The sequence below is a fragment of the Prunus dulcis genome, chromosome 7 (genome assembly GCF_902201215.1).
Source record: "Prunus dulcis chromosome 7, ALMONDv2, whole genome shotgun sequence".
NCBI classification, from domain to species: domain Eukaryota; kingdom Viridiplantae; phylum Streptophyta; class Magnoliopsida; order Rosales; family Rosaceae; genus Prunus; species Prunus dulcis.
This window is the reverse complement of record NC_047656.1, coordinates 17,667,694-17,694,065: the sequence shown is the minus strand read 5'-3', so window position 1 is coordinate 17,694,065 and position 26,372 is coordinate 17,667,694. Positions and strand designations below refer to the sequence as shown.

Here is a 26,372-nt window from a genome sequence, read left to right as displayed (position 1 = left end):
TTTTTATATTAGTCACATGATTCCTCTGAATAGTAAATCAACATAAGGAGTCCATATATAATACCCTCATTACAGAATTTCGTCTAATTATTATTATTATTTTTTTTGGATCAATAGGAGAGGAGATGGATCAAATTTGAAACTGATTATAACATTGAGAAAAAAATACCACTAAACAAATATCGAATTAGTAAGTTCAATTACTTTATTTGTTCAGTAATAAAATTACTTTTTTTGTTTGTTTGGTAATAAAATTACTTAGATGCCACAAAAAAGAAATGATACTTAAAATTAATCCATAAAATTACTCTCAACACATATTGAGATTTTGTAAGGTCTCGATGTGTTTGGGGTTATATTATGTGTAATGATGTGAAATTTCTCTTTTTCCATGACAATGTGCAAGGTGGAATCACATGTTTCTCTCAATCACTACTTAATAACTTGCTTAAGTAGTTGGTTTAACAAACTTATTCTAAATGATTGCTTACGACTACAATTCAAAAATGGCATTGGATGAAATTTTGTGTCATGAAAGTATAAAATTGTGATTCTTACATAAAAGTGTCGAATCTTATCATGCACGGTGACTTTCACATATTTTATGTTACGAACATAATATGCTAAAAATACGAAGTGTTTATCCTATAATTAGAATATTGGGGATGTTCACATGAGTTTGTAGATTTCCAAATTATTTGGGGCTCGATAAATCTGTCCACCCACCACATAGAGCTCATTCCTTAGGAAGAAAGAAATAAAGAAAGTAGGGGGAGCTAATGGACTATCGTCATCATTATTGGCATTGTTATTGTTATTAGGGCATAATAGGTCTTTTCAAGTATTGGCGTGGATTATTATAGTCTGATTACCTAATTAGGTCCAATTAATAATGATTTACAAAACCCTTTAGGAACAGACAGAGAGTCTTATTATCTACTGTAATAAATTGGGGTCGAATTCAAGGGGCAAAATGGACATTTTGGGGTCCTTTCCAACCTGCATTTTGCTGGAAATGTAAGGAACAATAGAAAGGCAAGAATGGGCTAAAAGTAGATTCCCACTGCAGGATTGCACATGTTAAGTTATAGCAATGTTTAATTTGTCTGGCCTGGTTTAGGGACCCAATCATCTGATCTTTCTAGCCCTTGATGATTACCTTAATTAATTTCACAATAAACAAAGTATTAATCCAGTTTTTAATTAGGATCATGATCTTGCAGGTTGTGTATTTAGTTTAGTTTATATTAACTTGATCCAGTGGATTAAACCTGGACTCTTTTTTATTTGCATTGTTGGCAGGCTTGTATTGCTGTTGACGGTGTGATCAAGATTACGACTAATTTTAATAACATATTTTCACTATAATGTTGTTGCTTGTGCAGCTGTTGTTGTCATTGTCAATTTGGTGTGAGAGATATCTTTTTTTGGTTACAAGGGTTTTTAATACTCGATTTTATGTGGGTATTTCAATGAAGAGGTGTCACAAATACGGGATGCGTACATTCCTCACAATTAATTGGATATAATATAATATTAGAGCATCTCCAATAACAGTAGTAAATTAAATTCTTCAAATTAATGTGGCCTAACAAGAAATTAGGTCATGTCAAATCGGAACATCATGTTATTCGATATGAGATGAATATGTTAAACATAAACAATCTTATTCTATACCGAGTCCACCACGAAGTATGATTAAACCTAATTTATACCAATACGGTATATTTTACACCTCTACACCAATCAGGTGACCGTATGCATGCTACTTTAACATATAAACAAATGGGTGGTCGAATGAGACCAATTTTGTAGATGAAGTGTGTAAGACATCACTCTCTCTCTCTCTCTCTCTCTCTTACGAATATTCAAAATCCAAAGCTATTTCCAGCAATCAGTCATGTGGGCCTCCACTCCAAAGATCAGGATGCAACATGAAGGGGTCCATCAACAGAGACATATACTCAATCACAGAAAGAGAGAGATATATATGTGCTGAGAAGTCATCAACTTGAAGATAGTCATACATAAAGGTCATTTATTGCCTAAAGGAAATAAAAAAATTGCAAAAACTAAATAAATAAAGGGGAAAGTTAAATGAGAAAAGAAAAAAAAAAGCCTAAAGTAGATGGAAGGGGATAAGCATAAGCATGGAGAAGTTGAGTTTCATCCCCAGAGAGAGAGAGAGAGAGAGAGAGAGAGAGAGAGAGCATTTGGGTCCCTTGTCATGTTGTTGGGGGTCACTGTTTATACACATCTGTCTGTCTCTTGGAACTATAGTGCTTTGTTTTAAACAACCTATGGAATACTTCATTTTCTCTACCAGTACCATCAAAAGGACTGCCATTGGTCACAACAAATATAAATAATTTTTTTATTAAAAAAATGGGTCAAAAAAGCTCATCATCTCTTATCTGAGATTCTGTTCATGTGGTGGTGTGTGATTGGGAACCAAAAAGACTAATCGAAAAAGCTGCTTTCTTTCCAATTATTTCAGAGCATCTTCACAGAGATGTATGCCTGTTTTTATGTACACTTCTCCACACCCCCACAATAACACAGAAAGGAAAAATAATCATAAACAGCAAATTGCTCAGCAACACCAACAGCAGAAACAAGTGTGGAAAAAAAGAGTTTTGGCTTCATGGGAGATTACTGAGAACAAGTCTGCTACCTCTTCACTTCAGTTCTCAGTTAAAACTCTGGAGGAAACTTGCTTTAATGCAAAGCTTGGGAAAAAGGGGGAATAAAGGGTTTTTGTCTTTGTGGAAGAATTTGCATCAAAAGTTAATGTTGATCCTTGATGAAAAGGAGATTCATATACTTCCACATATCAAATTTTAGTCTTTTTTCACAAACAGTAAAAGTTAAATAAAGCTGTACCCACCTATCAATCTCAAATATCTTTCCCTATCTCTTTTTAATTGGCATAAAGGAGTATATCAGCTCTCTTTAAATTCCCTGAGAAAATCAAAGAATTTGACAAATTGAAAAGGGGAAAACACAAGAGAGAATGGTAATTTAATAAACAAAAGAAATATATTTATATATAACTTTTTATTAGCAATTAACAGGAACAGGAAAAAAAAAAAGTAGAAATGAAATGACATAAACAAGCTTAACCCTTTTTTTTCTTTTTTTTTCCTTCAATTAGATCCACAGTTACAGACTTACAATGAAATAGGAATTCTGGGAAATTATTATCTAACAAATGTAAGGAGAAAGTGAGTGAAGATCTAGGGATAGTTCACAGATACAGTAGAGTTACAGAATCTAATCAATTTTTTTTTTCTACCATCTCAACAGAATTGTGAATCTCTTTTCTTCCCACCATGCAAAAGAATCAAGAAGACAATTATGATCTCTATGCAGGCCTAATCCGCTTGTGCCCAGCTTTTGCATCAGATTTCAAAGCACCACTGGAGTCTCCCTCAGAAGAAGTATCCATGGATTTGGTGAAGGAACTTGAAAGATCAGCATACAGGTCAACCACCCTCCTGATATTATTGTTGAGCTCTCTGATCAGACCCACATTTCTGCTGAGGTTGTCAGGGATCTTAGACTCATGGTTGTGATTTATCTCATTTATGAGCAGCCTGTTCTGGTCCAAGATTTTCTGGACTTGAACAAAGCTCTTCTGAAATGTCTGCAAAACCTTGCCATCAATTTGGGTACCATTGCCAAGCCCTGAAAATGTGTCACCCTCCATTTTTATTTTCGAGTCAGAATTCGATCAGATCAGAACCAGTCCTGCATCATCAAGAACAGAAAGAAGAAAATGATGATGAGCAGAAAGAACCCAAAAGAAAGGGACACATTCTTTATGCAATAAAATATAAAGTTCTTATCTTTTTACAAACACTCATAATCATAGCTACTCATCTGTACATGCTTGCACTAACCAAACCACCCATGGGAAAAAGAAAAAGAAAACATCTGTTGAAGGCATTGGTGGTGTACATGAGACAAGTTATCTCGAAGAAATCATCACCTCCATGAGTTCTTCTTTTCACAGGAGAATTAGATTATAGCCATGAGTTACTATTATTACTATTATTATTATTATTGCTGCTATTATTATTTTTATTATTGTTGTTGTTATTTATGATGATATGGAGAAAAAGCAGATCCCATTTCCATAAAAGGGAACCTTTTTTAATGTACTAAGAAAATACCCACCTAAAGCTCAGAGTTCCCAAAGAAGAATCTCAAAGACCCCCCCAAAAAAAAAACAGAAGCCAGTCAATGATGCAGAGAAGATGAGGCCATGAGAGTACTACTGCAGAAACAGCATTATTGATCTTTACATCCCAAAATACACAGATTAATAAAGAAAGATGTATAATAACTAATGAATTAAAATATCAAAAATATAATTAAATAACCCAAATTGAGTTTAGATATGAACCCAAAAAAGAAGAATTCCAAATTGGGTTTTTACATGAAATTCAAAAACAGCAGAAACAAGGAGGACCAATTGGGAATTCAAGCGTTGAAACCGTACATGAAAATTTGCAGTTGCAGAAGAACAAAACTGCTGGAGTAGAAAACAATACTGAGTAAACTAAGAAAAGAATAATGGCCGTACTATATAAAAAAAATATCTTCAGAATCCAAATTTACATAACATCTAAATATCTTTGAAGAAAAACTCTCAAAACCCACAGCAAAAATGAGAATTTTATACGAAAAACAAGAAGCCGATACGGTCAATGTGCAAGCTGAAGAAAATTGAGCAGACACAGAAACTGGTGATGAGAAAAATAAAAATAAAAATCCAACTACAAAAGAGATATCTTTTTTGTTTTTATATTCAACCCTGTTTCTCCAAATACATATAATTAAATAATTAATATATTCGTACCTTGAAAATCTGGAACATTATATTCTGCGCTAAGACAGAGATTGAATGAAAGAGGAAGACGACGGAATCCGAAAAACGCTGCAAAAGATCGGCGATTGAATCGAATCTCCGGAACAGAAGAGAACAGAAATAGAGGAGAGGAGAACAGACCACAACACCTCTGAATTCTGTAAAAAAATTAGAGAGAGAAAGAGAGAATATGTAGATTTGACAGTCACGCTCGGACCCCCCTTCTCAGTGTGTCCAAATATTTTAGCCCTCTTAATATATTGTTGTCGTATAATAGTATAAAATCCATATCTACCTGTTATTTCCTTTTTTTATTTATTTATTTATTATTCAGTTGGGATTTGCTTGTGTGTTTCCTCATACCCCCAGTTATGGGTTGTCCATTGGTCTATTTATTAGCCACGTTGGTGGTGATTGATGATGCAATCTGCGATTACTGCCCCGGATAAAGTTATTCGCCACTTTGACCATATTACGAACCACATCTCTGCTAATTCCGTGTAACTTTAAAATAACACTCTTATATGTATCACTCTCATCACGTGAAGATAGAAATAGACATAACAATAATATACACTTGTCGCAGTCTTGCATTAAGTTTCCCTCAACTATCCATTACAGGAAATCATATCTTTCTACTAATAATACATAATTTCTCATCCTTTGTTTGGATGAAAAAATTAAAAATTGCATGGAATTCTTAAATGACGAAATTTATATATTTATTGTTTAAATTTATGGCAATTAATAATTTAAGTATTTGAATTTATGGATGTGGAATTTTGTAAATGACATAACTTACAGTGAAAAACGAATTTATGCTCAATAGAAATTGGGAAATGACTCCTCTGTTAGTGGAAATTAAATTCGAAAATCTTGATCCCTCATTTCCACGATTTTTTTTCCGCGCATTATTTAGTAAATTCCATGCTTAAGTTGCCAAACCAATGGAAATATCAATTTCACCACTTCAATTCTCGATTTTTAGCTAAATCTCGAGTTATTTTTCTTCATCCAAACGGATGCTAAATGTTCAATTAATAAAACTCGCTTCTTGTCTTCTTTTAAGTACATGTTAAATGAAAATCTAAATGGTTAATCACGTGTAATTCATGCAAGAGATTTATCTCTAATAGATTGGTCTATCCATTAATGATTAAATGGTTCGAATTTAAGAATTTACTTTGTCTAAACCATTTAGAGCAACATCAATTAAGTGTAGTTGCGATTACCCTAAACCGAAACACTCTTAATCAAGTATGTTTGTTTACCAGACAAAACCGAACTCTTTCTTTTTGGCTTGAAAGAGGTTGGTGTATGAAACCAAATCAATAATTTTTGTGGGATCCTTGATTTTACAACTCAAATTAATTTCCTTCCAACCAAAGAAGTGTTTTTAAATCAATACAATATCTTCATTCTTATTTTTGTGGGATCCTCGGGCCATGGGCTTGATCCCTCCAAATTGTGGGAGAGGGGCTCCTCTTAAGCTGTTCTCTTCATTTTTATTTTGATCTGTTTGGACATGTGTGGACATGTGTGCTCTCGTGATTTTTGCTTGTAATTTTTCGTTTTCACATAATAAAAAACAAAAAATAAGAATAAAATTCAGGTTTGTTATGGCATTACTTTAAGAAAACTAAAGTCAACAAAGATTGCTTTTCGCCTTCACGCCTCTCTTTGGGTTCAATTCAAGGGCAGTGGCACTAAAGGAAGAGACGTTTGATATGTCATATTCCATCAACTTGGTGCATTACTGCACTTAATACCTTTAAATGAAAATAAAAAAATCTTAAAGGTCAGCAGAAAGGGCTGAATTTTCCTTTAATTATGTACCCAAAGAAAAGTTGAATCACGGCTTATGACATCAATTTTTATCTCTTTATTTTTTCTAAGAAAGAAAAACCTGCAAATGACTCACTAATGTAGTGATTTGGAGTATAAAAAGTCCTAAAAAAAAAGAAAAAAGAAGAAGAAAGAAATAACGAAAGAAAAACCTACGACTTTGAACATTTTAATTGTAAGAATTATTTTGTTTGTATGCATAAACTAGTATCTTCTCACGCGTTTGAAAAATATCTTTCTTAATCACTCGTCATAAAAAAATTTTAGCGGTGAATACGGTCTAGATAGAGTCATATCTATAATCCTGCCAATGACGTGGAGAAACATGTTCTGTGAGACTGTGAGGCTCGGGAGATCTGCCAGATTGGTTCCAAACCTACCCAGCTTCCCAAACCTGCTCATTTGCTCCTCCTGCTGCGCTACAATTCATTCAAACTGGACCCACTCTCTATCAAGCTTCCGCATTGTAAATAATATAATTTCTAAATTTCCCCAGACAAAAAAAGAAAAAGAAAAAAGAAAAAAAGAGGAGTGTGTATATCATGTGGACACACTATTCAACATTGTTGTTCTGTTTCTTCCTCATGTGTGATGGAATGGAACCTACACACCCTTCTACTTCCCTTATCTGAAAAAATGACTAAAATTTATCTGGAAGAATGCTATGATTAATTGCTTGCTCATCTTAACTGTTTAATGTAAGATTGTATTTATATACCCACTTAATATCAATAATTAAATAATAAATTAGTGTTGCATGAAGAATAGTTTGAGAGTTAAAAACTATATAAGATTCCAAGTTGAAATGACGTTAATGACGACGTTATATTTTGTAATATAATAGGGAAAAAAAACGAAAGGATAACTAATCTAATCCAATTGCCAACAAGATTCTCATTCATTCATATATATTATGGTTTGATACTTACTTACCTACTGGCTTCCTTACATAATTAGATATATAATACAACCAAAACCACATGGCCACGCCAATTAAACAATGATTGATACTAATCTAGGAGCACTAACTCAAGTACACTACATTATTGGGCATGGTCGTTTTCATAAGTTGAACATAAAACAACTAAGCAAAGCCCCATTTAGCCTTGCCTTTGCTTTTGTCTTTGTCTTCGAAAATTTTTGTTTCGGTGAATTTTTTGACAAAATAATAGATTTGATGGATAGATAGACAAAATGTTTGAGTTTTTTTTTGAGTACCAATCTCTGTGCACCATACGCACACACTCATATTCAGATTTTCTCTTCTTCTTGTTCTTCTCGTTGTTATTTAGGGATTTGTTTAATTATTTAATCACTATTTAAAGCCCCAATGATTTCAATGATTATCTGTAATCTCCACGATTGGTTTTCTAAATAGGAGACCATCTCAAAGGCAAGGCAAGTGTTTCTGCCTTCCACTAAACACGCGGGCTTTTTATATTGGACAGTCACATTTTTATTTTTTATTTTTTGAATATGTACTATAACATTTTTAAGTTTTGTGTTAAGAATACTGTAGGGTCTGTTTGATAATCATTTCAATTTTAGAGAGAGAATGAAAGTAAAAATGACAGTGGAGATGAGATTAAGAGGGAAGATGAGAGACGAGAATGGGAGAGAAAATTAATAAAAGTAAAAACAAAAACTAAAAACTGAAATCTATTTGAAATTGTTTTCATTTTCAAATTTTTATTTTCTCTTTTATTACTCCTCCTTTTCATTCTCCCCTCTCATCCTCACTCCCATTCAGAATCTCATTTTCTTCTATACTCTAGCACAAACAATAAAAAATTAAAATTAAAATTAAAATGATTATCAAACGGACCTATAAATAATCATAAAATTACGAATTCTCATATCATTTGACTCCTCTATCAATTTGTGAAGTTAACATTTAAAAGTTTAGGTTCACCAAGTGCCACATTAAATAAATTTTGTAGTTAGTACGAATTGCTTGACAATTGACAACTTTAAGGGTTGTATTTACTCACTTTTAAAAGACAAGGGTCAAGTTGTTGCATACCTAAAATTAAAGGGGTGTTTATCCTAAATACTATTCATCCTGAAGCACGTGGGACACATTATGAGAAGGAAGGTGTTTGGAGTTTTTGTTTTTGTTTGGTCGAAAAAGGTGTTTGGAGTATGTACAAGGAATATGTGGAGGATGACGAAAAGTCCCATATGAAAGCAGGCACATGGACAAGAGGAGGAAGAATTGCATTCGGGGTAGATGGAGTGAATGAGTGAGTGAGTGACTTCTTCCAAATCTAAATCCTGCCATATATGTGGTACTTGTTCACTTTTTAGACTTTTCTCCCTCCCTAATCTAATAGCGTCACTTTGGCCTTGTCTATAACTAAAACTCTCCTAACTTTTTATTATGAATTATGGATCAAATATAATTGTTTCACGTCGAAAAATAAATTGTTTATAAAAAGGGTTAATTAAGTGGTAAGTCTTTTTGAAATTGAGCTGTTATACTTTTCAAGATAAAACTCAACAAATATACGAGTTTTGGGTGGAACTACACTATGACTAGGGTGGGCTCTAGCCTAGTGCAAGGTTTGGTTAAAAAGATTTTCATTTTTTTTGGGGTCAAAATCTGATCTCATTAAAGAAACCCAAAGGAAACATGATACAAATAAAACCAAAAGCTCAAAAGAAAGACACAAAAACTAGGTAGAAGCAGCTAAGACCTCAAGGGCGCAAGGCTAGAACCAAGCTTAATAATCTACGATGTTCATAAGTCTGTACAAGAATATGTTCTTTGTGAATCTCGTCCATGCACTCCACCACCAAGTAGAAGAAGAAGAAGAAGACCCACAAACTCATAACAAGCATTTCATTTGCATACTGTAATGGCTCTGCAGGTTCACTCTCTCTCTCTCTCTCTCTCTCTCTCTCTCTCTCTCTCTCTCTCTCTCTCTCTCTCTCAAGTGTATTCTAATTCAATCATCATCTATAGATAGAGTTTACGTTGTGATTTGAAGTAGAATTTGAGATACTGCATGGCAATTATAGCATCTAATTGTTGAAGATTATGAATGGAAGGAGGAGGAATTCAAAGAATATGCAGAGAAGGCCAAGTCTTTCATCAATTAACTTGTTTAATTTCACTCAACAACTCTTGTATAAATTAATTAATAATATACATAATGTAATATGCGGATCGACCTGGGTTTTTCAACCCAACAGAGAGGGCCAAATGGGATGCATGGAAAGCAGCTGAAGGTTTTTATTAATTAAATTTTAATAGCTACTAATTAACAAAATTAATACCATAATTGTATGTATGTTAATCAGGGAAGAGCAAAGAAGAAGCAATGACTGAATACATTGCCAAGGTGAAGGAGCAGCTTCCACCACCTAAATCAAACCTTACAACATTTGTCCACCTATGATGTATGCCCAAACAAATTTCCCAACTCCAACTATTTCAAATTCAATCTTCATTTCTAATGTTTAAATCACTATGGAGTCTATATTTCTCAGTGTCTAAAGTCAGCCAACGAGGTTTAGTTTAGTTGAAAAGGAGCTTAATTAGTGGTAATATGTGTGTGAGAAATCTCCTTCCAGTTAACGTTTCATTAATTTCGAGACTCTCGGCTTTTGAATTTTCCATACCATTTCATTTAATTTCCCCAGCGTTTGTATGTTCAATTTCCGATTTCAAATGGGCCATCACAAATTTATAAGTCCAGTTCTGTTTGGCCCAATTGTTTTAAGGAGCAACCAACCATCACTATTTATTTCTATTTATTCGAAACCAAACATCACCATCGCACATCAGAAACCAACCAACCATTCAGCTTCTCTCGTCTCACCCACCCGAAAACTCTTTGGATTCTTTTGAGAATATGAGCCTGACTGTGAGGGCAAGCGGCGCACTTTTCTCCCCTCAATTTTCTCGCACTTTCTCAGCTCCCAAACTCACTCTTCTTCGCTTCTCCAAACCCTCGCCCTCGCGCTTCACCCCAAAAATCAACATGTCCTCCTCCGCCTCCGCCCAACCCATCGTCGAGCACGTGGTGCTCTTCAAGGTCAAAGACGACACAGACCCATCCAAGGTCAACGCGATGGTCAACAGCCTCAACGGCCTCGCCTCTCTCAACCTGACGCTCCACCTCACCGCCGGCCCACTCTACCGCACCCGATCCTCCCCCATCGCCTTCACCCATCTCCTCCACAGCCGCTACAGCACCAAAGACGACCTGAGCACCTATAATGTGCACCCGAACCACCTCAGCATGGTAAAAGACTCGGTCCTCCCAATCTGCGACGACGTCATGGCCGTTGACTGGGTCGCCGAAGACGTTCAGGGCCCAGTGGCTCCACCGCCGGGGTCCGCAATCCGCGTGACGTTTTTGAAATTGAAGGAAAATTTGGGGGAAGAATCGAAATCTGAGATTTTGGGTGTGATTAAGGGGATTAAGGGGAAGTTTGCGGAGATTAATCAGATTAGCACAGGCGAGAACTTCTCTCCGGCGAGAGCGAAAGGGTATTCGATCGCATCGCTGGCGGTGCTTCCGGGGGTGAGTGAGTTGGAGGGTTTGGATTCGAAGCAGGAGCTGGCGAATGTGGAGAAGGACAAAGTTAAGGAGCACCTCGAAAGCGTCATCGTTTTGGATTATGTGGTGGCGTCGCCTCAATCTGCAAGTCTGTGAAGATTTTGTGGCTTTGTGTGGTGTGCTTTGATTAATATCTAAATAAGCTGGCAGACTAAATGTTATTGGATGTATGGTATTATCAAATTGAATTGAATATGAAATCAAAAGAAGCAAGTTTGGGTTATTTCCTGAATGTGGTTCAGTTTCAAGTGTTACACAATAACTAACTTTCTGGGCATGATGCCCCGTTTCAAATTCAAATGTTACCCAAAAGATGAAAGACTTGAACCATAACATGAACCCCTAAATGTTGATGAATTTATACCCAAATTTACAGAGCATTGCTAGTGACCGGAACGAAACCCGTGGCCTGTGATGCTATCACGGCGATGAATGAGTGACAGATTCGTCCCCAGCCACGAGCATCGGACCCACTTTTGGGGTTGCGTCGTTGTCCAAGCCAAACTTGCATACTTTTGGGGTTGCCTACTTTTGCGGTTGCGCTGTTGTCTCCAAGCCAAACTTGCATCTTATATGAGTGTGGGATTCAAATCATCAAGGTTTAAGATCGTGTCACATGTGAATCTGATGTATGCTAAAATTTGGAAACTCTCGTGGAGATGGTGTTATGCCGTATTTAGATGATGGGGCAGCATTTTCCGAACTTATGTTGTCCTTAGGTGATAGCAATATGAAGGCCCAAGGTGAAGGTGTAAGTCCAAAGTTCCAAACCCAAATTGGTTAGGCTGAAGAAGCTTTGAGCCCAGTTGCTTCATCCATACAGTTATTTCAGTTAATTGGATGAGGTTTCTAGTGTGGTTCATTTAAGCCCATTGCTAGTTGTGTGCAAGCTTAACCAAAAGCATATCAGATTCATATCATACAAATAAAACAAAAACTTAAAACAAAGGCCTAATTATTAATATGTCACTTTTTTTCCCCCTATCTTTTTGCCAAGGATATCATGTCACCATCGAAAACGAAAGTTAGACACATGGCATGCATAATGCGACTCATATATAGTGGCGCGATCAACAAACGGTGTACACTGTCACAAGTTACAACCGCTGTCTGGTCTAGGATCTTGTTGTTGCTATACTGTTTTTAGCCTGCCGACAGTCCAAATACAAATTATTTTAGCTTTGCTATCGGCATCCGAGGAAAATATCCTTGTAGGTTTGTAGCTTAGCTTGCATTATTGCATATCGCAGCAACCAAAACTTAAATTAATTCAACCAATTGGTCCCTTTGATGTACCAGTTTTCATGGTTGATGTCTTTCAAAGTAAGTGTATATGTTGACATATATATGGTAAGATGACAATACAATCTAATGTTTTTTTATATGAACATGAGGGCTAGGTTTTTGCTCATGGTTAAATTTAGTACACATTACAATCTTATCGTTAGCTTTTTTGTAGGATATAATCCGTACGCATATATGGATGGTCACGGAAGAGTATGGACAATTGGTCCTGTTTGGTATTCTACTCGAAAAAGTAAATTCAAAAACTATGATTCTTTTTAAAAACATGAGTTTTTAAACAGTAATTTTAAGATTTAAAAACTTCTTTGGTATTGAACTCCAAACTATTTTTAAGATCTAAAAAAAATTAGAAAATCCAGATTCTCAAATTGAAATTAACAAAAGAAAAAAGGAGAAAGGGAGGAGAGAGAGGGAGAGGGATGAGGAAAAGATAGAGACGAGAGAGGAAAGAGAGAGAGAGAGAGGAAAGAGAGAGAGATGTGAGAGGAAAGAGAGAGAAAGAGACAAGAGAGAAAAAAAAAAAACTATAAAACCTCACTTTTTTTGTTTTTAATAATGGGGGTGTTTTTGAGTTTTTCTTGGGTTTAAGTTTTGAAAAATGAGGCTGCCAAACAAATTTTTGTGGCTTTGGACTTAAAATCTGTTTTTGAGTTTATAAAATTGAATCCAAATAGGATACCAAACAAGTCCTAAGAAACCATCCATTAGAGAGTTGGTTGATCGAAAATCTAGATCTTCTCATTGTCTTGCTCATATCCTTGACTTTTTTTATTTTATTTTAAATGATCGATTAGAAATCAAAGGGCTAAAACTAAAACACATTCTTAAGCTTTATTACTGAGCCGTTTAATTATTTGATCTTGAATGGACCATATGGATTAAAAGTTAAGAAATAGTAAAGACATTTACAAGTAAATGATTCATGGTTAGTACATACTAGCACCGATGCATTTACATTTATGTAGAAGTCAATATAAGAATTTCTAGACGTGAATGTCACAATGCAATACTTGTTATAATATGAGGAAATTGATAATACCACATAGTAATATGACAGTCACACTGCCAGTCGAGATATATACACATAATTGTTGAGCGGATTAATTTAGCTTGGTTTTTTTTTAAATGGGCGAGGATAAGTGGTCCTTGAGCTATTTGAGCGTTGGCAACTTGGCAAGTGACCACTTTTGTCGTCTGCCAGTGGTTTTGTACGTTCCTCCGCCCACCAGGAGTGTATGTATAAAATTAGGTGGACTACTCTGAGCTAAGCTAAATTCAAAGCCAACCCCTAAAAAGAAGAGAGAGAGAGAGAGAGAGAGAGAGAGAGAGATGGGGAGAAGACCATGCTATGAAAAGGACGGGATAAACAAGGGAGCATGGACTGCCCAGGAAGATGAAATCCTTTCTAATTACATGAACACATATGGAAAAGGAAAATGGAGAGACCTTCCTCAAAGAGCAGGTATGTAACGTATATATAACAATTTTTTTAAAAATAAGGATTTTGTAGCTTAAATGGTTAAGAGCATATTAGTAAGCTGATTGGTTGTGTTGTTAGAGAGAATATAACTCTCATTATTCCAGTTGAATGAAATATCATCTTCTTCTTCCTATATTTCTTCTTCTTAGTTAACAATGTATCAAGAGCCATTGTGGCCATTGGCGAATTTCCAAGGCTTCGATATTTTACTTTGAATCTTTGCTTCCCCTTCTCTTCTTGTTCCTATTTTTTATTCTTCTCAAAGATATCACTCAGGAAATTGAAATTCCGAGAAATTTGATAGATGAGCACAATGGAAAACTTTATTAACTAAACCAACGGGGCAGCTTAGATCAAACATATGAATTTGACAGTGAGGTGACAAGACGGAAGCTTATATATTTTGATAGGGGGGCACAAGCTCGTACAGCATAAAAAGATCCTTTTTGTGGACGTCTTAGCCACAGATCTACTGTGCCTTTTGGGTAAAGAAACCTTTTTTGTGCTAAATGAGGTTGAAAAAGGCTTGACTCTTCTTACATGCTATTTGAACTTTCTCTTTTAGAACTCGTTTGTGAGTGATTCTGAACAGGCCAATAATCACTTATATGGAGGATTTCTCCATATAATCACTTTAAGTGTTTTAAAGTGATTTTATGACGAAGCACATGGGAGGTGCTTCTCCCCAGAATCGCTGAAAAATATTAAGGTGATTATACGGAGAAGCACGTGGGAGATGCTTTTCCCCATAAGGGCTAGAATCACTTCCAAACTTGCCCTTAAAATAGTTTTATAGCAGTGATACTTGTCATGACTATGAGCTACTTCATAATGTCATTTGTCTAACTGTATGCTTCCATTTTCTTCTTCTTTCCTTTGTGAAACAAAGTTGTTCATTAAAAATTGAATTGTAGGGCTAAAACGTTGTGGGAAGAGTTGCAGGATGCGATGGGTGAACTATCTTAGGCCTGGTATTAAGAGAGGTAACATTTCTGCGGATGAAGAAGATCTCATTGTGAGACTACATAAACTTCTTGGAAACAGGTACATGTGTATACACATAATATGGAAGATTAATCTACACATCGACCATATAAGTTTATCTATATCTTTGATTATACATACAATATTATTTTGTTCAATTAAAGTTTTTCAATTTATGCCAAAAAACCCCGCATGCATGCAATACCATACCAAATTACCAATTGCAATGGGAAACTAATGAATTGAACAATGTTCAATTAAGCATACACCAAAAGTAGACATGGATTTAATAGTATTCATAAATTAATTAGGTGGTCCTTGATCGCTGGAAGAATTCCTGGGCGGACAGACACTGAGATCAAGAACTACTGGAACACCCATTTGAGCAAGAGATCATCCTCAGATCAAGAACTACTGGAACACCATAAACCTAGTGTTAATCCGAAAAATCAACATAATGAGAAAGGATTAATACCATCAGATCAGTCTGACAAGGCTAAGGCGATTAGACCAAAACCTTTCAAGTGCACAAAGGTTGATGTGGGCATCCCATCGCATCTTCAAGATGACCAAGATCATCAAATCATGGTTGACACAACAAATAATATTAATTTTGTTAGCTCAGCAGTTCCTGCTGGTTCTTCATCCAATGACCTGTTCATATTAGACTTGCTAAACAGTACGGAATTCCAGCAACCTCAAATGAAGGAATGGCAAGTGGCTATGGTGGAGAATTATTGGAGGGGTAGCCCTATTATTGCTGCTGTCGACCCATTTCAACCTAATATTGATGGGGAGGTAGCGTTCAATGCACTTTCATCTTTTCTGAACAGTGAAGATTCTCAATATTGGATTAATTAGCCAACTGACATAAGCCCCACTTAGACATGCAATAAGGGAAAGTGACTATTATATGCATATTATAAAAGAACCCAAATTGAAATATAATCTGATGTTTTCCAGATCACATTTGTGGCTATTAGTGAATTGTTACAAATTAATGTGGTTTAGGGTTCGGCCCAAAACGCAAGTTTGTGTTTTTGCTTTTAGTACTTGAATTTGGTTCACTTTCAAATGTTATATAAATGACTATTACCTGATTCAAGTCATAAGGAGCAACATTAGAACAAAAAATAATTTTAAAAATAAAATAATAAAAAGATTACATCAAAAAATATTTAAAAATGATTGTAATTTTATGTGGTACAAAAATTAAAGGATTTCGATCAAAGTCACCAAATTCGAAGATTAAACCCAACTCATCAATAGAAATTTAAACCTATATCAATTTTCTAAAAAAAAAAAAAAAAAAAAAAGACATACAGACAATAATTTATAGCCAAGTGGGCTAGTGGTTCTGTTTTTTTCCAAAAACATGCACTAGGGCTTGGGCCCAACAATCTTCACTTCTTTCGGTCTTTGCAACTGCACATATGTCTGCCTTGAAAGAGGGTCGTCCTAAACTACTTTTAACATGAAAAGATAAATGCGAAAAGATAAATGCAAAAAGAAAAAGATGGTGCAATTTCTTGTAAAATGCTGGTCAACTCAAAGGGACTTTTCTCACCAGAAAAAGTAGATATATAAATATGCAGTGAGTCAAAGAATGGGTAGATAGAATTCAAATAACTGATGATTGGCCCCATTGAATTTTATATTCCCAGTAGGAGCTCATGCCTTGTTAGTTATTCTTATTACCAATCAATCAGGAAAACTGAGATGCGTGACGCAAGGAGACAATACACCCATGCATTTGTGGAAAGAAAGTAAGTTTGTTGTTTTCCTATGAACAGAAGACATGACATGTCTTCGGCTAAATTCACTCTTGTGCACATGGATGATTTTTATGAAAAGGACCCGATGAGCATGCAACATGAAACACTCGTGGAATTACAAATATATATTATATCATAAGTAATCTTACAAGTTTTGACAGACATTATAGTAGGAGAAGGCAGCGGCTATATACTACAATTATGTTATGAGGTAGGTTGAGAATTTCCAAATCATCGTGCGTCCACCTACCACTCACTTAGTAACTATAATATTGTTCTATTTTTCTTTAATTATGTTGTCTCAAAATAACGCATGTCGTGTTTCGTTTTTTCTAATTTTTCTATGGAGTATAAAAGGTGTTTAGGATTGGTTCTATACTTCTAATCTCGATCGTGTGATTACATTCATTAAATGTGTATCCAACGGCCGAAATTAAAAGTATGTAACCAATCTTTAACTTAAATACTTATTGAAGAATACCCCACTGCAGACGGTGTACCTTTTTCAGAGATCCCATTTGAATATTGGATAAGATATCATGGTATGTTATGTCTAATTCAGAAGCACTCGATCGACCTCCTCACATGGAGCCACTGTTTTGTTTTCTTTCTTCTTCTTGATTTCTTTGCTTGCTGAATTACAATTTCTAATTAAATTTTGCAAATTAACATGATAAATACGACACAAAAGGAAAACATAAAATAAAGTATCCGAGTGCACAACGAGCTAGAGACCTCGACGTCATGACGTGTATTAAATATATGGATCCTACGCAGTTCTAAAGGACTTTCCAAATTACTTTTTAATGATATCGATGATGCATAAGAAAGCAGATTCATACAAATAGTTCTTGAGGCTTGATGTGTGGTGAATTAGTACAGCACATTTATCTCAATCAATACTCTATGATGATAGTTAATTCATGACAAACTTGACTCAAAACCAATTGTTTTAAAAGCATCTCATGTGAAAATATGAGTATTATCGCATTACATTATCAATTGACAACGAGTGAAGAGATACATTATTCGAGTCTCGAATATTGAAATATCTTTCTTTACATGACACTAGTACCGTTAGGTGCAGAGAAGATCAGGAGGAGATTGAAGTTCAGCACCAGTAGGAGGAGAATCTGTCCGTGGCCCCTTGAAGGATCGTTGCTCGGCCTTCAACAATTGTTTCAGGTGAGCTTTTCATTGCAATAAAAGCAAGATCTTCTTATTGCATAATTCATGGCTAGCTATGTGCCGTACAAAACACACTTCCAGACAAAAAACACGCGTTGTTGATCAACTCAAAAATATTGTCAAGTGAAGTCTGCCAAGATAAAACCAAACGTTCCGATTCAGCTTGGCAAGCGGTAAATATTCCAATCTTAAGGGCGGAATTAGGAATTTTTCAACGGGTAAGTTAGCTAAAGTTATTAGCTTAAAATCTAATGCTCTTTTTATTTTATTTTTATAATTACAATTTTTATATTTTTCTAGAAATAAAAGTATACATCATATAAACCACGCACACAGGGTGACACCATAATAGAAAAGTGGGCCAACTCTCTCCCTCCCCCCTAAGTGCACTCATGTTCAATTCGCTGGTTCATAACTCCATTGACTAAAGTTGAGACGACCCGACCCAAATTCCACTTTGGAATCTGAGCCGAACCCTCTACGTATTCGACACCTGGCGAAGGTCGGGCACACACTACTAAACTGCTCTTCTAACTAAAATCCTAGTTTTCTAGCAACTAGACTTCTGCCGAAATTTCGGCAGAGTCTCCCTTGTAAATTGAACATTTCCCAGAAGTCTCCATATGTCAACAAACATTTATATATAACCCAATCGTTCAGCATGCATTTAAATATATTATAGCAATCAAACATCATATTATTCTGGCCTCTAACCTCAATGAGTCGAATAAATCATTCTGCAAGCAATATTCAAATCAATGCTTATAACATCCCCAGAACTGTGTTAGATCTCTTAATAACTTAATTGGACTACCTTTGTAACCTAACCTTGCGGCTGCACCCTGTAACACTAGGCTGCCTACGTACCCTTACTGCGGGATCAAGCAACACGTAGTTCTTTCATAATACTCGAAACCATCATAAACTGAATATAAATATGTTATAAGCTGAACTCCCTTTAGATTAGTTTAATAATATTTCAGAACTAGAATACTCTCTGCCTAGGCGTACTCCCATTCCTGACCCGTCATCCCATTGCTTGCAGGTATAGGAGATACCCATTCTATTCAAGCCGCTTTCCTAGCTCGGAGGTCTCGAACATACCCCTTCTATCCGAGCCGCATTCCTCACTCGCAGCTCTCAGAGATAACACTTCAATTTGAGCAGTATCACTTGCTAGCAAGTCTCGGAGATACTCATTCTGTCTGAGCCGCATTCCTCGCTCGTAGGTCTCAGAGATGATACTTCAATCTGAGCCGTATCCCTTGCTCATAGGTCTTGGAGATACCCCTTATATCCAAGCCGCATCCTTCGCTCGCAGGTCTCGGAGATACCCTTTCTATCCAAGCCGCATTCCTCACTCGCAGGTCTCAGAGATAACACTTCAATATGAGCCGCATCCCTCGCTCGCAGGTCTCGAAGATACCCCTTCTATTCGAGCCGCATTCCTCGCTCGAAGGTGTCAAAGATAACATTTCAATTTGAGCCGCATCCCTCGCTTGCAGGTCTCGGAGATACCCTTTATATCCGAGCCGTATTCCTTGCTCGCAGGTCTCAGAGATAACACTTCAATATGAGCCGCAATCCTCGCAGGCCAAGTTGCAATCCTCGTAAATCCAGAAGTCCCTAAAGGTTCTAATATGCCTAGGACACATGTCCCGAGAGTTTGGCTTCGATCGGAAGGTCGGATTACCCACGATCTCAGGATCAGACAATTTCAGTAACCCTAGCCCTATGGTTTGCGTTTCTGGAGTATCCGAGACTTTGTTTTACTATCCGTCGAATCATATATGATCCTGGAATTACCTAGATCAACATATCTGGAAATGACTATGATCTAATGGCTCAAACTATCACATCCTAGGATAAGCTCCGCCGTAGCACGATATTGTCCGTTTTGGGCCCCCCTTTCTGCCATCACGGTTTTGTTTCTGGGAGCTCACGAGCAACTTCCCATTGGGTCACCCATCTTGGGATTACTTTAGCCCCCCAACTCGCTTAACTTCGAGGTTCCTATGACTCCGAAGCCAGTGAGCTCCCAAAAGGCATCGTGCTAGATGGAGGTGGACATTTACATATAAGGCACATCACTCCCTCTCCGTTGGTCGATGTGAGATGTTACAATCCACCCCCCTTAAGGGCCCGACGTCCTCGTAGGCACACTCGCACCACACGGTAGAGTGGCTCTGATACCAAATTGTCACATCCCAGGATAAGCTCCGCCGTAGCATGATATTGTCCGCTTTGGGCCCCATTTTCTACCATTACGGTTTTGTTTCTAGGAGCTCACGAGCAACTTCCCAGTGGGTCACCCATCCTGGGATTACTCTAACCCTCAACTTGCTTAACTTCGAAGTTCCCATGACTCCGAAGCCAGTGAGCTCCCAAAATGCCTTGTGCTAGATGGAGGCGGACATTTACATATAATGCACATCACCCCTTCTCCGTTAGTCGATGTGAGATGTTACACAAACATATCGAACCCAGAAATCGCACAATATGGGAGATCTGTTCGGTGTTCAAACATTATCCAAATTAAGATATGCGAAATCCTACGTGCTCGTGAGGACCCAGGGATAATTCTAGGACTAAATGTGGTCCCCACCCTGCTGCCCAAGCTCCGCCACATGCACTGGCAGCGCATGGGTGGCTTGATCAATTCCGATGACCGGAAAACTTCCAAATTGTAAGCCCAGCTTCTTATCCTATGTTCATAACATGATTTGGAGCCACTTTTGTTCTTAGACGTACCCCAAAAAATGGCCGGAAGTGGCCGAAATTCAAACTCGAAATTCGGCCAAACCTTGAGTTACAAATTGAACCACCTAGGCTAGAAATTGACCAATTCCTACTCAACCATTAGCTAAAGCATGGAAAATAGGTGAGAAAACATACCTCACCCGACTGAATTAGTGGCCGGAGAAGGGAGATCGAAGCCGGGAAGTTTCTGTCAAAACCGGCGCAATCCCGGCTTTTTTCGACAACCAGAGCGTTTACCGGGAGCTGGGCTACGACGGAACACGTTGCTGGGATGATGGCTGTCCTAACCGAACTGGTCATGTGGCCGATCGTGGCGTGTGGTGATGATCGTGGCTTGAATAAGCCACAGCTGGAGCAGAAAAATTAGGGGGGGGGGGGGCGGCTGGTTGGCGAGGAGAGAGAGAGGGTTTTAAAATTTCTGATTTGGCAAATTACAATTTTGCCCCTCCGTGAATTTTAATTGTATTTTCTTCATTATAACTCCGATTCGAGCCCATTACGTGTCTACGAACTCGTATCGACGTGCTCTATGCAACGATACAATTGAAATTCCCAAATTCCTTCCCAATCAAAAAGTCAACTTTACCATATAAAATATTCCGAGGGTATTCTAGTCCCTTCATTGAATAAAAAAATAATTAAGAATTAATTAAGGATCGGGTTGTTACAAAAGTTATCAGCCATCAAATCCAATTTTGATACATATTATTTGACATCTCCATTGGAGGTGCTTTTAGCTGAGAAAACAAATTAAATATAAGATGATTATAGGCCTATAGGTTGAGTGGACAAAGAGTTATTAGGCTACATTTAGGTGGACTACTAATTTTTTATAGAGTGAAATCACATAAAAATACATTTAATATTTTTTAAATATTTTTTAAAGGCTAGAGCCCATGGTAGCCTTGTTGCTAGTTCCGCCCATGCAATCTTTGATATTTTGCATATGTAGAATGAATATTCTCTTGACAACTGTTTGCCGATATAAGATACTTATATTTCAATATTATCACGTTGATTTTTCCATAATGCATCTATATTCATAATCATCATGCATAGTATGATAATATAAATATTTATCTAACATAAGTCTGATTCGAGAACATTACCCATAAGTAACTATATTGTGGTGCGGTAAAACGTCATTAAGTTGAATTATTCTAATATTAATTGATTGGCCTTCCAAAGTGGGAGCCAAGCTTTTGTCCCCTGCTGAGGCATTGATCACACACACACACACACATATATATATATATATATATATATATATCTCCCTGTGGAGTCTAAGACTCTAATCAGCATCAAGCTACACTCTGTAACTCAGAGAGAGAAAGAGGCACAGTGAGAGAGAGATGGGAAGAAAACCATGCTGTGATAAAGAAGGGCTAAACAGGGGAGCATGGTCTGCTTGGGAAGACAAAACTCTCACCAATTACATTGAAATACATGGAGAAGGAAAATGGAGAGACCTTCCTAGAAGAGCTGGTACTACTCCATTACTTTAAATCCTTAATTGTAATTTGTATGTCAGCTTTCATTTTTTATTGTTCTGAACTTTGGGATAAACACTAATATGAGATGCAGGGTTAAAGCGGTGTGGGAAGAGTTGCAGACTGCGATGGCTGAATTATCTTAGGCCAGATATTAAGAGAGGTAACATTTCGGCTGAAGAAGAAGAGCTCATTTTCAGACTACACAAGCTTCTTGGAAACAGGTACCTATATATATATATATATATATATATATATATATGTATATGGCAGCACTTCATTTGAGTACTGGATTTCGTTCTCTTACTTTGAAATGTTATATGGTGGTGTATATATTTTAAGGTGGTCACTCATCGCTGGAAGATTGCCGGGACGAACTGACAACGAAATCAAGAACTACTGGAACACCAATCTGAGCAAGAGAGTAGAGCAAGCTTGCTCAAAACAAGACACGAAAAAATCAGAGTCTCACCAGGTCCAGGTGATTCGAACGAAAGCATTTAAGTGCAAGAACGTCGTCGTTCCATCACATTTGGATAATGGTCATGATGATGATCAAATGGTTGACAGATCAAATAACGTGGATCCTGGTTTTCTAATGGATTTTGACACCAACGACCTGTTCATATCGGACCAACTGCTAAACTCGGATTTCCACCAAGCCCAAAGCAGTGGATGCGATCAAGACTTGGTGGATGGAACGTCCAAGATTGAAGATTTTTTAATGGCTACCGATGATCATGATCATAACCCAATATTTCAACCAAGTGATCTTGAAGAACCTGTAGACCTCAATGCACTTTCATATTTTCTGAATTCAGAAGATGGTGGTCAGTGGATCATTAGTTAGAATCAAACCCCACAATATAGCTTGTCAACTTGAGCATGAGAGTGTGTCCGCTCCTTTGCACATGAGTTCGATGTCTCTCCTCATCGTATATTATAACAATTTAGAATGTCATTTTTTATCAATCAATGATTGTAATGGTCAATCTGATCAATCAATGAAACAATAATATTTGTTGCTATATATCTTCAAGTAAAACTCAATTATTTTTTAATTGAATTCCATGTAGGATAAAAGATGTCCGCAAATTTGACTAACCGTGCCACTTTTTTCATAACTCTCCTTGATTTTCGGCATTTCAAGAATCCCAAATTTTGCTAGTCGTTCAATCTTTCATTCATTTAACCGATAACCGATTGTCTTACATTACATGCTTGCATTGTACAGGAAAAACGCATTAATCAGGTAAATTATCTTTTCCACGTTTAATTGGTGCGGTGATGTGAAGAGCTAGCTAGCTAGTGATTTTATGAGGTGTGGGAGAGCTGACTTGGTTTTCAATTTAAGCCAAATTATGGCATCGTATTTAACAGTTAATTCATATTATATCAATAAAATCCGACATTGTTACTTTAAGGTAATCATTTGAGATCCCTTTATCTGTGCTTCCGTGTTGCGTTAGTGTTGTATAGGTAATTCTTTTTAAATTTTCTTGGAATATATTCCATATGTACCCTTTCCAATGAAGACATAACAACGTTCTCTAACTAAACAGCCAATGACATGTTCAACGTGTGCTTGATGATGCTAATTGATATTACTTATTTGATAAGAAAAATATATGATGCACCTTAACATATATAATATATATATATATATATACATATATATGTACGTACAAAAACTCAACAAAAATCATTACCTTTTCGTTTTTGTTTTTCATGAAAAATGACAAGGAGGATCCCACAGATGTGGGAAGGTAGCTCCCAGATTGATTGCAAATAGCCAATAGTGTACGAGGTGCGTGGTCCAGGGCTAGCTAAGCCATCCAACTTAGCCATCCAACTTTCAATACCATAAGAATGGACGTTGAGGGAGATTTAATAATATTATAATGTATAATTCGTTTATTTTTGTTATGAATTATATTTTTATTCCACAGGATTTGATGTTGACCATCGACCATTTGAAATTACTGGGCCAATTGCCCCATACATTCTATTATTCTGAAATCCTGTCGTCCAGCTCTCTCTCTCTCTCTCTCTCTCTCTCTCTCTCTCTCTCTAGTCTGGTTTAGGGTTTCCACCAATACCAAACCAAAACTTTGAAGATTTATCATAAAGAAGAACCAATTTTTAGTTTCAATGAAGCATGATGAGACGTGAGGCGTCATATCTTTGGCTAAAGTCACTCACCCTTTTGCATATGGCAGATTTTAAAAAAGATTCCACTGCCAATGTACAAAAAGCTCATGCAATATTTTTGTGGTGAGGATAACAATAGTTCCGAATTTTACTATATTATATGGCAGGGGTTGGTCCCCTAACATAATACTGCCAATATATACAATGTTTTGCAAATTACCAACTACGTACGATTATAATACCACAATGACATCATGGGATGGGGTAGGTTGAGAATTTTCAAGTCATCATGCATGCTTGCCTCTCCTCCACCAACCTACCAGTTCAACTTCAAATTGCACAATTTTACGAAAAATAGGTTCCGATACAAGTGATATTGACAGGGACGGATTCAGGAATTTTCCTTGCAAGGGTCAACATCTAAAAGGATTTTTCCCTGAAAAATCAGTTTGAGAAAATATGTGATCCTTAGGTTGACATGGACCCTTTTGTAGATATGCTTATCTAAGTTTGTTCCAAAGTCGAAGTTCAGTGTGTATAGGAAGATTAGCCAAGACATCTTGCAACTTACTTCTTTCGAACTACCCACAACATCTTTCGAACTCGAACTACCCACATTATCTGAATTAGAAGTAGTTGATGAGAACTTTCTATTAAAATATCGTTCCATAAACTGTATTGGTAGAAATAATCAATAAAGCATGAACAACTAATCCAATCCAACAATTGAATGGACAAAAATTAATCCAATTTGCCAAGAAGATACAAGCATACAAACTAATAAATAAAATATATTATAAAATCCCAAAACTACTTCGTTTTGGCCGGATTTTAAAAAATAAAATAAAAAGGTTTAGTGGAACGACGTCGTTTTGACGCTGACGGAAAAGAAAAAAAGAAAAAAAGAAAAAGCTCAAGGGCGCAAGCAGCGCTGCGCGTTGGAGAGAAAACAAAAGAGCAGCTCTTTGAGGACTTTCATCGAGCAGTTTGCAAGGGTCAATTTTCTCCCCTCTAATGGCAGATTCTAAAGTTGCAGGGGTCACTTTGACCACCCTTGCTCCTCTGTGGATCCGTCCCTGATTGGGGAGGAGGGAATTGAACTTAGAACCTCAGGTGCAAAAATAAATACTCTTAATCACTTGAGCACTACAAACCCCTTGTGTTATTATCTTCTCTTTAATTAGATGTACTTTCACCAACTCAAATCACATATATAGTTAGTTAGTTAGTATATCTTTGCCTGCTCTCTTGTGAGATGACTCAAGTTGAATTTCGTTCTCCCTAACTTTATCTTTTTATAAAAAGAAAACCCTAAAACAATATGTTGTCTCAAAATAATGCAATTAATGCACAAGTCGTGTTTGGTTTGCAGTTTTCTTGTGGAATCTACCTTTTGCTGATTTTGTATTTCTTCTTGTTCCAATTTGTATTGTTCAGATGTAGAGGGCTCGTATGGGTCCACATATAATGTATAGTATGTTCTGATTATCTATTTGACAGACACAAGTGAGCCTCACAGGGGTCGCTGTCATTGCCTATCATTGTACTTGTACATATTCCAGCTCCTTGCACAACACACACCACACGAAATCTCATGGACTCTCTCTTGTTTTTCTTTCATTTATTTTCATGGGTATTTACAAATGTAAAAATCTAAGAAATATGATGCATAAAAAATAGTAGGCATGGAGATATGTCAGCTCACAAGGACTTTGGGAATAATTCAGTGCTCCCAAGACAAAATCAATCAGGTTCGATGGAATTTCTGTTTCTTTCTTATAATCATTTAAGCTTTGGTTTTTGGGTTGAATTTGGTTTCGCCATTTTGCCTTGGAAAAAATAACATCAATTGATGACATGTACGTCTGGAGAAATTCAAGGAACAACTACGAGAGGCAACCAAACTAGTTTTTCTTGGAAGTTCTATTAGAGATTAGAACGAGAAGGGGAATT

The 26,372-nt window shown here is 36.6% G+C and overlaps 4 protein-coding genes across 7 annotated transcripts; 3 read left to right on the top strand and 1 right to left on the bottom strand.

The window, feature by feature from the left end:
* Positions 1 to 3,122: 3,122 nt before the first annotated feature.
* LOC117634286 (protein ELF4-LIKE 3) lies at positions 3,123 to 5,112 on the bottom strand. Of its 2 annotated transcripts, XM_034368323.1 has the most exons (3): positions 4,865 to 5,112; positions 4,180 to 4,279; positions 3,123 to 3,750 (listed from the first exon to the last, which is right to left on the bottom strand). In XM_034368323.1, exon 3 carries the CDS (start codon positions 3,707 to 3,709, stop codon positions 3,365 to 3,367), a length of 345 nt encoding a protein of 114 aa, XP_034224214.1. In that variant the 5' UTR covers positions 3,710 to 3,750; positions 4,180 to 4,279; positions 4,865 to 5,112; the 3' UTR covers positions 3,123 to 3,364. The 2 variants fall into 2 exon arrangements, with proteins under 2 accessions (XP_034224214.1, XP_034224213.1); XM_034368322.1 differs by lacking the exon at positions 4,180 to 4,279.
* Positions 5,113 to 10,468: 5,356 nt separating this feature from the next.
* On the top strand, positions 10,469 to 11,586 carry LOC117634285 (stress-response A/B barrel domain-containing protein UP3-like). Its single transcript, XM_034368321.1, has one exon. It carries the CDS (start codon positions 10,576 to 10,578, stop codon positions 11,380 to 11,382), a length of 807 nt encoding a protein of 268 aa, XP_034224212.1. The 5' UTR covers positions 10,469 to 10,575; the 3' UTR covers positions 11,383 to 11,586.
* A 2,308-nt stretch (positions 11,587 to 13,894) lies between these two features.
* Positions 13,895 to 16,080, top strand: LOC117634396 (transcription factor MYB1-like). Of its 3 annotated transcripts, none has more exons than XM_034368491.1 (3): positions 13,895 to 14,053; positions 14,986 to 15,115; positions 15,367 to 16,080. In XM_034368491.1, exons 1-3 carry the CDS (start codon positions 13,921 to 13,923, stop codon positions 15,914 to 15,916), a joined length of 813 nt encoding a protein of 270 aa, XP_034224382.1. In that variant the 5' UTR covers positions 13,895 to 13,920; the 3' UTR covers positions 15,917 to 16,080. The 3 variants fall into 3 exon arrangements, with proteins under 3 accessions (XP_034224382.1, XP_034224383.1, XP_034224384.1); XM_034368492.1 differs by having other exon boundaries at positions 13,902 to 14,053; positions 15,014 to 15,115; XM_034368493.1 differs by having other exon boundaries at positions 13,959 to 14,053; positions 14,961 to 15,115.
* Positions 16,081 to 22,130: 6,050 nt separating this feature from the next.
* LOC117635497 (transcription factor MYB1-like) lies at positions 22,131 to 23,118 on the top strand. The gene is made up of 3 exons (XM_034369806.1): positions 22,131 to 22,263; positions 22,363 to 22,492; positions 22,611 to 23,118. Exons 1-3 carry the CDS (start codon positions 22,131 to 22,133, stop codon positions 23,116 to 23,118), a joined length of 771 nt encoding a protein of 256 aa, XP_034225697.1.
* Positions 23,119 to 26,372: the final 3,254 nt, after the last annotated feature.

Excerpts from the sequence above, each read along its gene's own strand:
- LOC117634286 (XM_034368323.1), bottom strand. The coding sequence starts at position 3,709 with ATGGAGGGTGACACATTTTCAGGGCTTGGCAATGGTACCCAAATTGAT.
- LOC117634285 (XM_034368321.1), top strand. The coding sequence starts at position 10,576 with ATGAGCCTGACTGTGAGGGCAAGCGGCGCACTTTTCTCCCCTCAATTT.
- LOC117634396 (XM_034368491.1), top strand. The coding sequence starts at position 13,921 with ATGGGGAGAAGACCATGCTATGAAAAGGACGGGATAAACAAGGGAGCA. Across the intron at positions 14,054-14,985 it reads AGACCTTCCTCAAAGAGCAG|GGCTAAAACGTTGTGGGAAG; the intron begins GTATGTAACGTA and ends ATTGAATTGTAG. Across the intron at positions 15,116-15,366 it reads CATAAACTTCTTGGAAACAG|GTGGTCCTTGATCGCTGGAA; the intron begins GTACATGTGTAT and ends TAAATTAATTAG.
- LOC117635497 (XM_034369806.1), top strand. The coding sequence starts at position 22,131 with ATGGGAAGAAAACCATGCTGTGATAAAGAAGGGCTAAACAGGGGAGCA. Across the intron at positions 22,264-22,362 it reads AGACCTTCCTAGAAGAGCTG|GGTTAAAGCGGTGTGGGAAG; the intron begins GTACTACTCCAT and ends TATGAGATGCAG. Across the intron at positions 22,493-22,610 it reads CACAAGCTTCTTGGAAACAG|GTGGTCACTCATCGCTGGAA; the intron begins GTACCTATATAT and ends ATATATTTTAAG.